Raw genomic sequence first — 16,962 nt, forward strand, 5'->3', positions numbered from 1 at the left:
AGAGCGTCTTCAGTCAGAGGCGTCTGCAGGGTCGCTGCAGTACAGGCAGCTACAGGAGATCCTTCCTGCAGACAGCACTAACGCTGAAGAGTCGAATTAAAAACGTTTAATTTCCCTTTGGGATTAATAAAGTATTATTTATTTAAACTTAAATTCAGGTCGACTCCCAGGAGACACGACTGGAAGAAGATCAAGTTCTGGAAAATATTTACTTTTTAACATTAATTTTAATGTTAAAAACAAGTGTTTGAAAATAAACATAATATCAGATATTAATTATAAGCATCCAGATGCACTGCAGGCCGGATGTGATGTAGCATTATGTGCGCATGCGCATTCCCACAGGGTAGGACGGATCGACGGGCAGCAGCGCTGGACACCTCGGGTTAAATCCCTGTTCCGGACAGCAGGGGGCAGCAGCCGTCCCTCGGTCCTCCAGCTGCCGGAAGTGCAACGGCAGCGAGTGTTTCCGGTGGTAGGAGTGTGTTTTGCAGCGGGTCAGCTCGGTTCGGTCCATCAGGTCGTTCAGGTTCGAGTCCAGCCTCCCCCCCCCCGGCCCTCGGTCCCGGTCCATGCCCGCCTCTGCGCTCTGATCCGCGGTTCTCTCTCGGTCCTTGTTCCTCATGGCCTCCAGAAGGCCGGACAGTTTCGACGGGTACGGGTTCCGGAGCGACCAGCACGGAGCCGGATACCCGGCCCGGAGCTCCGGGACCACCACCGGGCTCTCCGGGGAGCTGCAGCACCACCAGTGGGTCACCAGCCCGCCGGACATCCCGGGCAGCCGGAACCTCCACCCCGGGGAGCGGACGCCGCTGTACGAGGAGGCCGAGCCGGGGTCCCGCTGGGAGGTCCCGCATGCCGCGGGCGTTCCTCCAGGTAGGTCGGTGTTCTGGCCGGAGGGTCCGTGAAGGCATCATCGCATGAATGTAGTGAGCCACAGTGAATCGGGTTGCCATGGCAACTGAAGGTTCCGAGAGGTTCCGCTTAGAAACGGTGTGATCTGTGATGTCATCGCGGTTACGTCATGTCGGGTCTCCTCTCTTTCAGAGCAGCTGAACCGGTTCGCTGGGTTCGGGATCGGATTGGTCAGGTCAGAGTTCATCTGCTTCCACTGGTCGCTGTTTTTAGTCCAGAGTGAGAGTCCTGTCCGTAGACCAGCTGCGGTGGCCCACAGGTTCTGGTTCTGATGGTTCTGTAGGTCCATCAGAACATTCAGTCTGTATTTACCCGGACCCCTCAGATCTGGTTCTGGACCAGAACCAGATTCTGGTTCTGAGAACCAGGGTCTGGTTCTGGACCAGACTCTGGTTCTGGACCAGAACCGGACCCAGACCCGAGGAGCTGGACCCCTGACCCGGTGTGTCTGTGTCTCAGCAGTCTGGTTCTGATCCAGAACCGGACTCTGGTTCTGGATCAGACCCAGACCCGAGGAGCTGGACCCCTGACCCGGTGTGTCTGTCTCAGCAGTCTGGTTCTGGATCAGAACCGGACCCTGGTTCTGGACCAGAACCGGACCCTCAGATCTGGACCCCTGACCCGGTGTGTCTGTGTCTCAGCAGTCTGGTTCTGATCCAGAACCGGACTCTGGTTCTGGATCAGAACCGGACTCTGGTTCTGGACCAGACCCAGACCCTCAGATCTGGACCCCTGACCCGGTGTGTCTGTCTCAGCAGTCTGTTCACGGAGAACGTCTTGGCCCACCCCTGCATCGTGTTCCGGCGCCAGTGCCAGGTACGTCAGCAGCACCTCAGGTCACATGGTGTCCGTGCTTAGCTCTGATTGGCTGTCTGCCTCAGGTCAACTACCACGGCCGCTGCTACCACCTGACCCCGTTCAGCGCCGTCGGCGTCATGTACGCCATCACCAAGGCCCAGGTGAGCTGATCTGCGTCCTGATTGGTGGCTGAGGGATCATGTGACCAATCAGAGGCCTGCTCTGTCTGCAGGGGCTGAAGGCTCTGTGGAAGGGCATGGGCAGCACCTTCATCGTCCACGGCATCGCCCTGGGCGCGGAGGGCGTCATCAGCGAGTTCACGCCGTTACCACGGTAACCACCCCGCCGCCACGCGCTGCTGAGGCTCTGCTGAGGTTCTGGTTCTGATTCTGCTGCTCTGTTCCTGCAGGGAGCTTCCTCACAGCTGGAGCTGGAAGCAGCTGGCCGGACACCTGCTGCTCAAAGGGTCGGTACTGCCGGGCCGGGTCGGGTCGGGAGGTTCTGCTGGGCCAGACTAAAAGTCCTGTAGCAGTCTGTGTTACTGCCACTTGGACTGGGCCTCTGACTGAAGGCGCAGAAGCTCGTCTTTCACTGTAACACGAATTGGTCAGCGTTCGGTTCAGATCTGGTCCCGGTTCTGACCCGGCCCGTTTCCCGGGTCCAGCCTGCTTCAGAAGTTTTCACCAGTTTCACTGAGCTAGCATGTCTGTGTCCTGCAGGCTAACCGCTGTGGTGGCGCTGCCGTTCTACTGCGCTAGCCTCATCGAGACCGTCCAGGTGAGTCCTCACCTGACCCCAACCTTCACTTCCTGTAGCAGGTGACGGGTGGTTCAGGGCCCGACCTGACCTCTGACCCCATCCTGACCTCTGTCCCCAGAGTGAGATCGTCCGGGACGAGTCGTCGTCCGGCCTGCTGGACTGCGTCCGCGAGGGTCTGACGCGGCTGCTGGGCGTCGGCGCCCCTCACAGCCGCCGCCTGCTTCCTCTCAGCTACCTGCTGCTTCCTGTGGCCGCCCACGCCGTCCTGCGCTACGCGGTGGCGGCCTCCGTCCAGCGGGCGGTGCTGTGGCTGCAGCAGCGCGGCGAGAAGCGGCGCCCGATCCCGTCCGACCCGCTGGACGCCTACTTCCCGGAGCTGGCGGCGGCGTGGGCGGGGTCTCTGGCGGCGGACGTGCTGCTGTTCCCCCTGGAGACGGTGCTGCACCGCCTCGGCCTGCAGGGGACGCGCACCATCATCGACGCCACGGACGGGGCGGCGGCGGCGAGCGGCGGCAGCCCGCTGGTGCTGCCGGTCAACACGCAGTACGACGGCCTGGCGGACTGCCTGCACGCCATCCGGAGGAAGGAAGGCGCCGCCGGCTTCTACCGCGGCTTCGGCGCGCTGCTGGCGCAGTACTCGCTGCACGGCGCGCTGCTGGCCGCCGCCAGGACGCTGCTCAGGGTGGTGCTGCTGGACGCCAAGGCCTGCTGAGGCGTCGCCATGGAGACCACAGGACTGGCTGGTAATTAATCTGCACACTGGAGGTTGATCATCCTCTCCTCTGATCACCATGGAAACCATTTGTTGTCTTCCTATTGGCTGCTGGGAAACACACCTGATGTATAAAAGTGTAAAAATGAGATGTTGTCTGTGAAAATGTGGATTCAGATTAAATTATTTGTGATTCGTTGATGAATAAATACAGAATTTAAAATAAATCGGTTGTCAGGTGTTGACCTGCGAAACAAACACATACGTACAGTGGAGCATTCTGGGTAATTACCCAGTCAGATTGCTTAGTAAGCTGACTGGATGGGGGAGGAGCCGTCAGGAGTCTGATCGACCAATCAGGAGAGTCCGCTCCTCCTCCAGGTGTTTCCTTGGTGCCGGTTTGTTCTCCGGAGCCCAGAGAGCCGCAGGTTGGCGGTCCGGCGGCGTGGGCGGGCCGTGAGGGTCGTGACCCGCCCACAGAGTCACCGCGGCCCCCCGACTGGAAGCTGTTGTTGTTTTTACCTCGGTGGAAAACGAACCGTTTAGCTTCCGCACTTCCCAGATCTTCCCAGATCTTCCCAGATCTCCGTCGTTCCAGCTGTTAAAACTGCTCAACACGTCGTAACCTGGTTTTCCGAGCCGCCTTCAAACGCAACGCGAACGCTGAGACGCTCGGAGAGCAGCTGCTGGGCGGAGCTGCTCAGGTGTGATCTGATCAAGCTGGTTCGGTTTCTGAGAGTTTCAGCCAATCACATTCAGACAGTCAGTAAGATTCACCCTAATTGGCTGAATCTTAAACTGAAAGCACCAAATCAGATTTAGTTTTGTATAATATGAGGGTGACATCGTGGTCCACACCGAGACCAGCTGGTGGCGGCGGCGTGACAGCGGTTTGGAGCAAAATGGGGGCGGCTGGTGACGTCATCGGCCAACATTATAACTTCTCATATCTCATAAGGGGAAGCTGCACTAACGGAGCAGAGGTCGGGGGACGCTGACCTCTGGATGACCTAAAGAATCATTTTTAATATCTCGGAAACAAACGGAGCTCTAACCATGGACCTGGGTGTGGAGTCACAGCTGTAGGAGCCGCTGATCCTTCCTGGTGTTTGTCGCCACCAGGGGGCGTGTTTAGTGTCCATCCATCCATTTTCTTACACCTGGTCCCTCAGTGGGTCAGGAGGGGTGCTGGTTCCTCTCCAGCTGGCGTGCCGGGTGAGAGGCGGGGTCACCCTGGACAGGTCACCCTGGACAGGTCACCTGGACGGGTCACCAGTCTGTCGCAGGGCAACACAGAGACACACAACCATGCACACACACACTCACACCTAGGGACAATTTAGACAGACCAGTTAACCTGACAGTCATGTTTTGGACTGTGGGAGGAAACCGGAGTACCTGGAGAAAACCCACCATGCAGGGAGAACATGGAGACTCCATGCAGAAAGACCGGGAATCGAACCCAGAACCTTCTTGCTGCAAGGCAGCAGCTCTACCACTTCACCACTGTGCAGCCCTGCGTGTTTAGTGTCTGACGGGTTATTTGGGGTCAACCTGTTCAGGTGTTGATAGGTCAGGTTTTCTACTGGGCTTGGTTTGGAATACTTTATGTGGATCTACATCAGGGGCCCCAAACCTTTTCCTGAGGGCCCCATAACGTTTCCCTTCTCAGCTGGGGGCCGAGTCAGTTTGTACCAGAACAACTGAGACGACTGCAGGAGAGCCTGGATGGAAAAATGTGTTGTTTTCCAGAAAACACAGCCAAATAATCCTCTCTGGGTTCTTCACAGAAAAAATCCAGGAAGGATTATAATCCATATTTTCTGGACTATAAGCCACAACAACAAAGTTTTTATTTAAAACCAGTAAACATATAAGCCTCAGATTTCTCTGCAGCTCCAGGTTTTCCACACGATGCAGCAGCAGCAGAGGGGAACGAACAGCAACATCTGAGTCACTACAGGTCGACTGAATATCACATTTATTACAGTGAAAAAGAAAAAGTTTCCAAGTTTAGATTTAACTGAACTGATTAGTTTCTGAACCGTAACAAAGTTCTGATCCTTCGTGTTGCTACTAGCTAAATGTGCTAAATGAAAATGGGCGCTTTCTTCTTCTTCTTCTTCTTTAGATTTCAACAGCAGCTTGCATCCATTATTGTTGCTCTACTGCCACCTACTGGATCCTAATATCTACACCTCAGATTCTCATAATGATCCCAGGATTATTTAAAAAGCTGTTAATGCTATTTAACTGATCTACAACATTCTCAAATTTCAATTCCCTATTAAAACCTAATTCCGTTTTAATGGCCGCTTTCTACTTTTATTTCCAATTCACTTCCTGGTAAAGCGAATCATTGGAAAAATCCACATATAGTCCAGAAAATACGGTAAATGAAAAAAACAATCTGTATTGTTCAGGGGGCCGGACCAAATGTGGAGGCGGGCCGGATCCGGCCCGCGGGCCGTAGTTTGGGGACCACTGATCTAAATGGAAACAGTGAGACAATGGACATTGTTCTGACAATAAATGACTTTATTTTATGTCAAACGGAAGATCGGCATCATGAATTCAGCCTTTCAAGAACAACCACCAGTAAAATACCGGATGTTAGCAGTAAAATACCGGATGTTAGCAGTAAAATACCGGATGTTAGCAGCTACAGCAGCAAAACGCAAAGGATTTTTCACAGTTTTTCCCCAAACTAACCGACTGAGGTGAGTTAAACTGTTGGCTGTCAGCTAATGTTGGCTAAAAGGTGCCTAGCTAATACCTGAAGCTTGTTAGCCATAGCTGTACCGCCGCCTCTCATTGTTTATAGTCATATAATTTACTGATTTTATTCATCACCGTGACAGACGCCATTTTTATCATCAAAAGGGACGGAAGCGTGTCTCACCGAAATGTTTCCCCCTCGGGGCGGAACCCGTGTTCTGTCCCGCTGTGTTTCCAGTCGGACAGAGTTCCTCGGCGCTCCTCCATGTGTGAGCTGGGCTCGCGCTCCGCTCTCGGTTCTTCCCGGTTCTGTTTGTTTGTTTGTTGTTTCTTAGCGGGACTGAGAACATGCCGCGCGCCGGAAGCGCCCTGTTCTCCGGGTTCCGGGTTCTGGGTCTCTACTCCAACCACGTGCCGCACGCGCTCCGGTACCACCAGAAGCACCGGGAGTTCTACGTGGTGACGTCAGTGGGGAAAAGCTTCCACACGTTTAACGTAAGATAAAAGTGATCGATGCTGATTATTGGAGTTTAATCTGATGGTGATCCGTAACTATTGGCAACCAAGCAGGGGAGAGGGGTGACGTCACAGTGGGAGGATGGATGGGGGTTGTATGTTTGTCAGATGGCTAGTGATGATGTCACAGCTCACCTGTCCTGGTTTCCTGCAGGTGAGCCGCCTGGGGATCGTTTGTGTCAGTGAGTATCGGAACTTTGCTCTGATGATGCGGCGGATCGATTCCCTCTGATTGGCTGTGGTGTAACACTGTGGTCGCCTAGGTAACAGCCTGCCCGATGACATCACGTGTCTGGCGGCTGACCGGATGCTGGTGTTCGCCGCCAGCGGAACGACGGTCTGCGCCTTCGCCAGGAGCAAAGAGGCAGGAGGAACTTCCTGTTGCTGCTGCCGCGTCACTTCGCGGCTGCGCATAAAGCTCTGTTTGAATCTCCGCCCAGGTGGTGATGCGTTACCATGGACACAAACAGGAAGTGCGGCTGCTGCTGCCGCTGGGCGACCACCTGGTCTCCGCCGACAGCAGTGGTGACGTCATCGTGTGGGACGTACAGGGAGGAGGTGAGCAAAGGGGGCGGGGCTTCAGCACTCACCTGAGCTAGCTTCCATCACGGTCTGCTTTGTGGCCCGCAGACATCTACCTGCAGCTGAACTTTGACCCGGCGACCTTCGACGTGTCGGCCATGATGCACCCGAGCACGTACCTGAACAAGGTGCTGCTGGGCAGCCGCCAGGGGGCGCTGCAGCTGTGGAACATCAGGACCAGGTGGGGGGGGGGGGCCGCCGTCACCACTCTGCTCTGTGTTGCCATGGCGATGCTCACCGGCCTCCTTTTCCTCCTCAGTAAGCTGCTGTTCACGTTTCCCGGCTGGTCGGCGGCGGTCACCGTCCTGCAGCAGGTCAGAGGTCGGCTGCTTGATCCTGATTGGTCGGTGGTCTGTGGGGGCGGGGCTTGCTTTGGTTCTACTGAATGTAATGAGTTACTGTGGCTAACGTGAAGCTCAGCGCTGTTCGCGTTCCTGACATTGAGTGAATTGAGTTTTCTGGAGAGGTAACCCTAGCAACCGTTGTCATGTCCATCTGCTCCCCCCCCCCCCAGAGTCCAGCAGTGGATGTGGTGGGCGTCGGCACGGCAACCGGACGCATCATCATCCACAACATCCGCCTGGATGAGACGCTGATGAGCTTCACCCAGGACTGGGGACCAATCAGCACGCTGGCTTTCAGGACAGGTAGGCTCACCTGAGCGGGTCCAGTAGCTGGTCCGTTAGCATCCGTTAGCGGGTCTGTTGGCTAACAGACACGGAACAGCTAACGCTAGCATCCGTTAGCGGGTCTGTTGGCTAACAGACACGGAACAGCTAACGCTAGCATCCGTTAGCGGGTCTGTTAGCTAACAGACACGGAACAGCTAACGCTAGCATCCGTTAGCGGGTCTGTTAGCTAACAGTCACGGAACAGCTAACGCTAGCATCCGTTAGCAGGTCTGTTAGCCTCCAACATTTAGTGTCTGTTAGCGGGTCGGTTAGCGTCTGTTAGCATTAGTGGGTCTGTTAGCACGTCCATTAGCACATGCTAGCGCGTCTGTTAGCGTTATCGGGTCCAGGCATTCCAGGTGTTCTGCTCTCCCCCAGACGGGCCTCCCATCATGGCGTCTGGCAGTCCGCAGGGACACATTGCATTGTGGGACTTGGAGCGTCAGCAGTTGGTCGCCCAGCAGAGACACGCCCACCGAACTGCTGTTGCCGCGGCGACGTTCCTTCATGGAGAGCCGCTGCTGGTCACCAACGGAGCCGACAACGCTATCAAGGTAAGCGACCTGAAGTGACCAGTCGCTCTGTTTTGGATGCTGTGACCTTTAACCTTTGTCTTCATCAGGTCTGGATATTTGACCAGGAGGGCGGCGGGGCCAGACTGCTCCGGTGCCGACAGGGCCACAGCGCTCCGCCCACCACCATCCATCACCACGGCAACGATGGGAAGAACATCCTGAGCGCAGGTAAGAGAACCAGCTGGTTCCCAGTCGGGTTCCCAGTCTCACCAGAGCCTCTGCTGCCCCCCGCAGGTCAGGACGGCTCCCTGCAGTCCTTCTCCACCGTCCACGAGCGTTTCAACAAGAACCTGGGTCACGGTCAGTCCAGCACCAGGAGCCGCTCCGGGGTCACCTGGTTGCCATGGCTACAGTCCGCTGGGTCTACAGCAAATGCTTTTCTGTTTCAGGATCCATCAGCAAGAAGAAAGAGAAGAAGAAGAAAAAAGGGTTGACTTACGAAGAGCTGCGGCTTCCTGCTGTCACAGCGCTGGCCTCAGGTGGGATTTACCTGGCAGCTAATGAGGCTAATGGTGGCTAATGGCAGCTATTTTTGGCTAATGGCGACTAATGATGGCTAATGATTGCTAGTGGCGGCTAATGGTGGCTAATAGCAGCTAATAGTGGCTAATGGCAGCTATTTTTGGCTAATGGCGACTAATGATGGCTAATGATTGCTAGTGGCGGCTAATGGTGGCCAATAGCAGCTAATAGTGGCTAATGGCAGCTATTTTTGGCTAGTGGCGGCTAATGGTGGCCAATAGCAGCTATTGGTGGCTAATGATGGCTAATGATTGCTAGTGGCGGCTAATGATGGCTATTAAGGGCTAATGGTGGCTAATAGAGCCTAACGGTGGCTAATGGTGGCTAATAGAGCCTAACGGTGGCTAATGGCGGCTAATAGATGTAGCACTATTTAAAGTGTAAAAGGACTGGATGGAAGAAATCAGAAGACTAGAATTCGTCTACTGGAGCTGTTGTCAGTAATCAATAAAACCAATGCAAAAGAACTGCTTTCAATACCATGTATTTTTAAAAGAAAATTAAAGTGAACAGCACAAGACAAACATACATAGAACCCCAAATTAAATATACACAGTACTGCAGTAGATCTTTCATTAAGTTGTGCACAACTGGTTTAAATTTCCCCACTGGTCAGCACAGTGTCTGACCTACACACATTCAAAAAGTCCATGGTTGAATTGTCCAGATATTTGAGATGACAATGTCCTAGCGCAAGTCGTTTCAGATGAAGAGATGAATAGTGGATTGTGTGTCCGAATGGTGAGATGGAGGGGGAAATGATACAGACCAGCCTCCTACCAGACCAGTATGGAGTGATTCTCAAGTTCTCCTGGCCCCAGCCAGTTTTCAGAAGCTCGCCATCCTTTTACCCTACAAAGGGATCACCTGGCCTGTATTAAAATAAACAGGAACAGTAAATTTCCAGCCTGCTAGTTAACTAGACTCTTTTCAGTTATACATAGAGATAAATGCAATAGATCTAATCTGTCAGACCAAATAACGTAATATTTATCTCATTTTCTTAAACATGTTAAATTTAAGACATTAGATCATACAACAATTAGCATTGGCTACCACCAACATGCTAAAACAACAAAACAACATTGTGTCCACTACTCACCAATTCCATTAACAGTAGAGAGCATGGCAGCTTCAGGGCTCCAAACTCACTGGATCTTTTCAGATCTACATGATTTTATATTGTAAGGTTAAAAAAAGTGCATAACAAACAAAGAGGTAACCGATTGTTTGGAAACACCAACCTGTAGCTCCTTTGTCTCCAGCTCCCCCCCCTCACACCTGACTGGGGAAAGCTGGAGCCTAATAATTACATCAGGTGTGTCAATTGGCTGCATGCACTGTGTGACTGACTGTCACTCTTAACCAATGGGGCAGCAAGGCGGGACTAAGGGCAGTTTTTTCACCCCGGGTTACATAGAGCCTAACGGTGGCTAATGGCGGCTAATAGAGCCTAACGGTGGCTAATGGCGGCTAATAGAGCCTAACGGTGGCTAATGGCGGCTAATAGAGCCTAACGGTGGCTAATGGCGGCTAATAGAGCCTAACGGTGGCTAATGGCGGCTAATAGAGCCTAACGGTGGCTAATGGCGGCTAATAGAGCCTAACGGTGGCTAATGGCGGCTAATAGAGCCTAACGGTGGCTAATGGCGGCTAGTGGCTGTTAACGGCGGCTAATGGCGGCTAATAGAGCCTAATGGCGGCTAATAGCGGCTAACGGTGGCTAATGGCGGCTAATAGAGCCTAACGGTGGCTAATGGCGGCTAATGGCTGTTAACGGTGGCTAATGGCGGCTAGTGGCTGTTAACGGTGGCTAATGGTGGCTAATAGAGCCTAACGGTGGCTAATGGTGGCTAGTGGCTGTTAACGGCGGCTAATGGCGGCTAATAGAGCCTAACGGTGGCTAATGGCGGCTAGTGGCTGTTAACGGCGGCTAATGGCGGCTAATAGAGCCTAACGGTGGCTAATGGTGGCTAATAGAGCCTAACGGTGGCTAATGGCGGCTAGTGGCGGTTAACGGTGGCTAATGGCGGCTAATAGAGCCTAACGGTGGCTAATGGCGGCTAATAGAGCCTAACGGTGGCTAATGGCGGCTAATAGAGCCTAACGGTGGCTAATGGCGGCTAATAGAGCCTAACGGTGGCTAGTGGCGGCTAATAGAGCCTAACGGTGGCTAATGGCGGCTAATAGAGCCTAACGGTGGCTAATGGCGGCTAATAGAGCCTAACGGTGGCTAGTGGCGGCTAATAGAGCCTAACGGTGGCTAGTGGCGGCTAATAGAGCCTAACGGTGGCTAATGGCGGCTAATAGAGCCTAACGGTGGCTAATGGCGGCTAATAGAGCCTAACGGTGGCTAATGGCGGCTAATAGAGCCTAACGGTGGCTAATGGCGGCTAATAGAGCCTAACGGTGGCTAATGGCGGCTAATAGAGCCTAACGGTGGCTAATGGCGGCTAATAGAGCCTAACGGTGGCTAATGGCGGCTAGTGGCTGTTAACGGTGGCTAATGGCGGCTAATAGAGCCTAACGGCGGCTAATAGAGCCTAACGGTGGCTAATGGCGGCTAATAGAGCCTAACGGTGGCTAATGGCGGCTAATAGAGCCTAACGGTGGCTAGTGGCGGCTAGTGGCTGTTAACGGCGGCTAATGGCGGCTAATAGAGCCTAACGGTGGCTAGTGGCGGCTAGTGGCTGTTAACGGCGGCTAATGGCGGCTAATAGAGCCTAACGGTGGCTAGTGGCGGCTAGTGGCTGTTAACGGCGGCTAATGGCGGCTAATAGAGCCTAACGGTGGCTAATGGCGGCTAATAGAGCCTAACGGTGGCTAATGGCGGCTAATAGAGCCTAACGGTGGCTAATGGCGGCTAGTGGCTGTTAACGGTGGCTAATGGCGGCTAATAGAGCCTAACGGTGGCTAATGGCGGCTAATAGAGCCTAACGGTGGCTAATGGCGGCTAATAGAGCCTAACGGTGGCTAAAGGCGGCTAATAGAGCCTAACGGTGGCTAATGGCGGCTAATAGAGCCTAACGGTGGCTAATGGCGGCTAATAGAGCCTAACGGTGGCTAATGGCGGCTAATAGAGCCTAACGGTGGCTAGTGGTGGCTAATAGAGCCTAACGGTGGCTAATGGCGGCTAATAGAGCCTAACGGTGGCTAATGGCGGCTAATAGAGCCTAACGGTGGCTAATGGCGGCTAATAGAGCCTAACGGTGGCTAATGGCGGCTAATAGAGCCTAACGGTGGCTAATGGCGGCTAATAGAGCCTAACGGTGGCTAATGGCGGCTAATAGAGCCTAACGGTGGCTAATGGCGGCTAATAGAGCCTAACGGTGGCTAATGGCGGCTAGTGGCTGTTAACGGTGGCTAATGGCGGCTAATAGAGCCTAACGGCGGCTAATAGAGCCTAACGGTGGCTAATGGCGGCTAATAGAGCCTAACGGTGGCTAATGGCGGCTAATAGAGCCTAACGGTGGCTAATGGCGGCTAGTGGCTGTTAACGGCGGCTAATGGCGGCTAATAGAGCCTAACGGTGGCTAATGGCGGCTAATAGAGCCTAACGGTGGCTAATGGCGGCTAATAGAGCCTAACGGTGGCTAATGGCGGCTAGTGGCTGTTAACGGCGGCTAATGGCGGCTAATAGAGCCTAACGGCGGCTAATAGAGCCTAACGGTGGCTAATGGCGGCTAATAGAGCCTAACGGTGGCTAATGGCGGCTAATAGAGCCTAACGGTGGCTAATGGCGGCTAGTGGCTGTTAACGGTGGCTAATGGCGGCTAATAGAGCCTAACGGTGGCTAATGGCGGCTAATAGAGCCTAACGGTGGCTAATGGCGGCTAATAGAGCCTAACGGTGGCTAATGGCGGCTAGTGGCTGTTAACGGCGGCTAATGGCGGCTAATAGAGCCTAACGGTGGCTAATGGCGGCTAATAGAGCCTAACGGTGGCTAATGGCGGCTAATAGAGCCTAACGGTGGCTAATGGCGGCTAATGGCTGTTAACGGTGGCTAATGGCGGCTAGTGGCTGTTAACGGTGGCTAATGGTGGCTAATAGAGCCTAACGGTGGCTAATGGCGGCTAATAGAGCCTAACGGTGGCTAATGGCGGCTAATAGAGCCTAACGGTGGCTAATGGCGGCTAATAGAGCCTAACGGTGGCTAATGGCGGCTAATAGAGCCTAATGGCGGCTAATAGAGCCTAACGGTGGCTAATGGCGGCTAATAGAGCCTAACGGTGGCTAATGGTGGCTAATAGAGCCTAACGGTGGCTAATGGCGGCTAATAGAGCCTAACGGTGGCTAATGGCGGCTAATAGAGCCTAACGGCGGCTAATGGCGGCTAATAGAGCCTAACGGTGGCTAATGGCGGCTAATAGAGCCTAACGGTGGCTAATGGTGGCTAATAGAGCCTAACGGTGGCTAATGGTGGCTAATAGAGCCTAACGGTGGCTAATGGTGGCTAATAGAGCCTAACGGTGGCTAATGGCGGCTAATAGAGCCTAACGGTGGCTAATGGTGGCTAATAGAGCCTAACGGTGGCTAATGGCGGCTAATAGAGCCTAACGGTGGCTAATGGCGGCTAATAGAGCCTAACGGTGGCTAATGGCGGCTAATAGAGCCTAACGGTGGCTAATGGCGGCTAATAGAGCCTAACGGTGGCTAATGGCGGCTAATAGAGCCTAACGGTGGCTAATGGCGGCTAATAGAGCCTAACGGTGGCTAATGGCGGCTAATAGAGCCTAACGGTGGCTAATGGCGGCTAATAGAGCCTAACGGTGGCTAATGGTGGCTAATGGCGGCTCGCTGTTGGGCTGCAGCAGCACAGAAATAGTCGCCAAATTTTTCACTAGTTGTTTCGATCTCTGAAAAGCAAAATGTTGACGGTGTGGATAAATTGAAACATGGCTTCTTTCCTCCTGATAACCCCGCCCCCCGTGACTCTTGGCCCCGCCCAGTTTTTTTTAGTTAGTTACAATAATTCCATTTATCCTCCCTCTCTCTCTCTCGCTCGCCCCCCTCTCCAGCCGTCGCTCGCCAGTCGGACTGGGACGGCATCGTGGCGCTCCACCGCGGCCGCCTCGCCGCTTCCACCTGGAGCTACCACAGGTGCACCATGGGAGCTCATCACCTGAAGCCTCCTGCTGTCAGGAAGAATGCTGTTGCCACGGTAACGGTGTGACATCGACGCTTGTGCGTTTAAGCCCCGCCCCTGTTGGTTTACCCAATGACTTCCTGTCTTTCCAGGCTGTTGACATCACTTCCTGCGGGAACTTCGCTGTGATTGGCTCGTCCTGTGGACGTGTGGACGTCTACAACCTGCAGTCTGGTCTGCACCGTGGTTGCTACGGTGACGAGGAGAAAGGTGAGCCTGGTCCGTCTGATTGGTCGGCAAAATGCCTGTCCCTTTAACCCCGCCCCCTGTCCTGCAGCGCACAGCGGCGTGGTGCGAGGCGTCGCCACGGATACGCTGAACCAGCTGACTGTCAGCTGCGGCTCTGATTGGCTGCTGAAGTTCTGGCGCTTTAAGACGAGGAAGCAGGAAGTGGTTCTGAGGCTGGGCGCCGCGCCGGCCGGCCTGAGGCTTCACAGAGACAGGTCAGACACGAACTGAGCATGCTCAGTGCGCGCCTCCGCGGCCGCTCACTCACCCGCCCCCTGCTTCCCCAGTGGGATGGTCGCCATGGCGATGGACGACTTCACGCTGGTGGTGGTGGACGTGGAGACCAGACGGATCGTCAGGAAGTTCGCAGGTCACCATGGCAACGTCACTGACATGGTGGGCAGCTGCTGATCACTGATTGGTTCTGGTTGGTTCTGACCCGTTCTGACTCGCTGTCCTCCATCTTGGTTTCCTCCTAAGACCTTCAGCCCAGATGGCCGCTGGCTAGTTACCACGGCGATGGACTGCACCGTCAGGACCTGGGACCTCCCCTCTGGCAGGTGAGCTGTGACATCATCGACTAGAAGCAGGAAGTCCCGCCCTCTCGTTAACTGATGGTCTTCCTCTCTCCTCAGTCTGGTCGACTGCTTCCTGGTTGCCATGGCGCCGGTCGGCGTTTCCATGTCGCCGACCGGAGACTTCCTGGCGACGGCGCATGTGGACAGTCTGGGCGTTTACCTCTGGTGTGGACCAATCACAGAGCAGCGTCTGGTTGGGTCTTGTTTCAGCCAATCACAGTCCAGCTCTTCTTCTCCAGGACCAATAGGAGCCTGTGTGGGCCGGTGGGGCTCCGCCCCCTCCCAGCTGACTACCAACCGGAGGAGGAGACGCTGCCCAGCGCCGCCGCCGCCCTGACTGAACAGGAAGTGACCTCAGAGGAGCCTGATGATGCGTTCCAGTCAGCTGAGCAGCTGGGGGCGGAGCTTGTGACGCTGTCACTGATGCCCGAGTCTCGGTGGAAAAGTCTGCTGCACCTGGATGCCATCAAGGTGAGCTGGGTGGCGACGGCTGCAGGTGAGACCAGCTGACCCCTCCCTCACCTGTTGCTGCTGCTTACAGAGGAGGAACAGACCGCTGGCGCCCCCTGCTGCTCCGCCCACCGCCCCCTTCTTCCTGCCAACACGTCCTGGTCTGACGCCTCAGTTCGCGTTGCCCTCGACAACCAAGGAGGACTCACAGGTAAGCCAATCAGAGGCCAGCCCCTCCCCAGCCTGTTTCTGTCACCTGAGCCGGGGTGTCTAAACATGGCCGTGTTTCCTGTCAGTCCAAGGTGCTGCCCTGGGGTTCGCTGGCGCAGAGGTCAGAGTTCGCAGCGGCTCTGGAGTCGGCTCTGGACACCGGATCATGTGAGTCTATCTTTACCCTTCAAAATAAAAGCATCATTCTAACTAACTCCAATTTGAGGTTTATTTGAATTAGAAAGATGTTTCAGTTAGACTTTTATTTTGATAATCTGTGGTGAACTTCCTGTATCCGTGGTTCTAGTCGATCGGCCGCTGAGGCTCCTGAAGGATTGTGGGCCGGCGGGCGTTTCCGTGGAGCTCACCTGTCTGACGTCAGCAGGGGGCGGAGCCAACAGCCTCCTGCTCGCCTTCATCCAGATGGTGGACGGCATGCTGGCCGGTGGGCGGGACTTCGACCTGGCTCACGCTTACCTGGCTCTGTTCCTGAAGGTGAGCCAGTCGGAGCACAGCTTTTATTGTGAAGGAGCCCCCCCAGCTTCCTGTTTACCGGCAGCCTTGTTTTTGTTTTCAGCTCCATCTGCGCACGTTGTCGCAGGACGCTGTTGCCATGGAGACGCTGCTCCGCCTTTCCTCCAGACTGGAGTCTGGGTGGGCGGAGCTTCAAGCATCGTTCGACCAATCACTGTGTCTGCTGTCGTACACAAAGAGCGCACTGCTGTGACACGCACACACACACACACACACACACACACACACACACACACAGTTTGTACCTGAATAAAGTGTTTCCTGTTTCTGCTGGTTGTTGCTCTGTGATCGATTGATCTGGGCTGATGAAGCTCGTCTGCAGAGGTCAGAGGTTATATAAGTGATGTCATGAAACAGAGACCATCATCATCATCATCATCATCATCAGCAGCTTCCTGCCTGGAAGGGAAGCAGAAACTGATTCCTTTCTTTTGTGGTTTGGGGATAAATGTAATGTTTTTCCTCTGGGTCAAAGGTCACCTCCTGGCGATCAGGGCTGGTTTCCATCTGAGGGAAGCCGCAGTATGAATGCAGCTTGTTCATGTTTATTTATCGGATAGAAATAAGTTAATCAGAGCCGTAAATACGACAGGAAACTGATCAGAAAGCCAATAATCGATCGTAACAGCTGGATTTCTAACATTTCTACCTGCTCTGAAAAGGTGTGACCTTTGACCTGTGAGCGCCCGTCTCAGGTCGAGTCAGGAGCCACAGGCCGGTTGCCCCTGGTAACAGGAAGCCCTGAGGTTATTGATCATCTGGTAGAAATGATTTCTGTAATCAGAACCAAATGATATAAATATTTTTATAAATTAACTCTTTATTCGCCTCATTGTTGAGTTTTCAGTCTTCATGTCGTGATTCTGCTGCGTTTTTACCTCTAAAACCTGACGGATTACATCATCTGCCCAGGTGGGAAGTTGGCTTTGAATGATTAACTGGTTAAAATCCTGGATTAAAAATTCTCAACTGTTTTGGTTGTTTTTAACACAACAGGTGGTTTAAAACTTGGAGCTGATTTCAGTGTGCATAAGATGCTGCATGTGCA

General features: G+C 54.0%; 2 protein-coding genes across 3 annotated transcripts; both read left to right on the forward strand.

Annotated features, from left to right (window-relative positions):
• Positions 1–531: 531 nt before the first annotated feature.
• slc25a46 (solute carrier family 25 member 46) lies at positions 532–3,411 on the forward strand. 2 transcript variants are annotated; one of them, XM_008402622.3, is made up of 8 exons: positions 532–876; positions 1,048–1,090; positions 1,674–1,731; positions 1,797–1,874; positions 1,946–2,046; positions 2,123–2,179; positions 2,433–2,490; positions 2,591–3,411. In XM_008402622.3, the coding sequence occupies exons 1-8, from the start codon at positions 624–626 to the stop codon at positions 3,182–3,184; spliced, it is 1,242 nt and encodes a 413-aa protein (XP_008400844.2). In that variant the 5' UTR covers positions 532–623; the 3' UTR covers positions 3,185–3,411. The 2 variants fall into 2 exon arrangements, with proteins under 2 accessions (XP_008400844.2, XP_081469545.1); XM_081613419.1 differs by having other exon boundaries at positions 724–876; positions 1,053–1,090.
• A 2,300-nt stretch (positions 3,412–5,711) lies between these two features.
• Positions 5,712–16,180, forward strand: wdr36 (WD repeat domain 36). Its single transcript, XM_008402605.3, has 22 exons — positions 5,712–6,397; positions 6,573–6,600; positions 6,682–6,782; positions 6,859–6,976; positions 7,049–7,181; positions 7,260–7,314; positions 7,515–7,647; positions 8,050–8,225; positions 8,294–8,414; positions 8,481–8,546; positions 8,636–8,725; positions 13,787–13,929; positions 14,007–14,124; positions 14,192–14,357; positions 14,430–14,538; positions 14,623–14,702; positions 14,778–14,885; positions 14,960–15,191; positions 15,262–15,381; positions 15,467–15,548; positions 15,688–15,875; positions 15,958–16,180. Exons 1-22 carry the CDS (start codon positions 6,251–6,253, stop codon positions 16,105–16,107), a joined length of 2,664 nt encoding a protein of 887 aa, XP_008400827.2. The 5' UTR covers positions 5,712–6,250; the 3' UTR covers positions 16,108–16,180.
• Positions 16,181–16,962: the final 782 nt, after the last annotated feature.

Source organism: Poecilia reticulata, chromosome 12, assembly GCF_904066995.2.
Source record: "Poecilia reticulata chromosome 12, P_reticulata-male-v2, whole genome shotgun sequence".
Taxonomy (NCBI): Eukaryota; Metazoa; Chordata; class Actinopteri; order Cyprinodontiformes; family Poeciliidae; genus Poecilia; species Poecilia reticulata.

Excerpts from the sequence above, each read along its gene's own strand:
- wdr36 (XM_008402605.3), top strand. The coding sequence starts at position 6,251 with ATGCCGCGCGCCGGAAGCGCCCTGTTCTCCGGGTTCCGGGTTCTGGGT. Across the intron at positions 14,125-14,191 it reads CTACGGTGACGAGGAGAAAG|CGCACAGCGGCGTGGTGCGA; the intron begins GTGAGCCTGGTC and ends CCTGTCCTGCAG. Across the intron at positions 15,549-15,687 it reads GGCTCTGGACACCGGATCAT|TCGATCGGCCGCTGAGGCTC; the intron begins GTGAGTCTATCT and ends CCGTGGTTCTAG.
- slc25a46 (XM_008402622.3), top strand. The coding sequence starts at position 624 with ATGGCCTCCAGAAGGCCGGACAGTTTCGACGGGTACGGGTTCCGGAGC. Across the intron at positions 2,047-2,122 it reads GAGTTCACGCCGTTACCACG|GGAGCTTCCTCACAGCTGGA; the intron begins GTAACCACCCCG and ends CTGTTCCTGCAG. Across the intron at positions 2,180-2,432 it reads GGACACCTGCTGCTCAAAGG|GCTAACCGCTGTGGTGGCGC; the intron begins GTCGGTACTGCC and ends TGTGTCCTGCAG.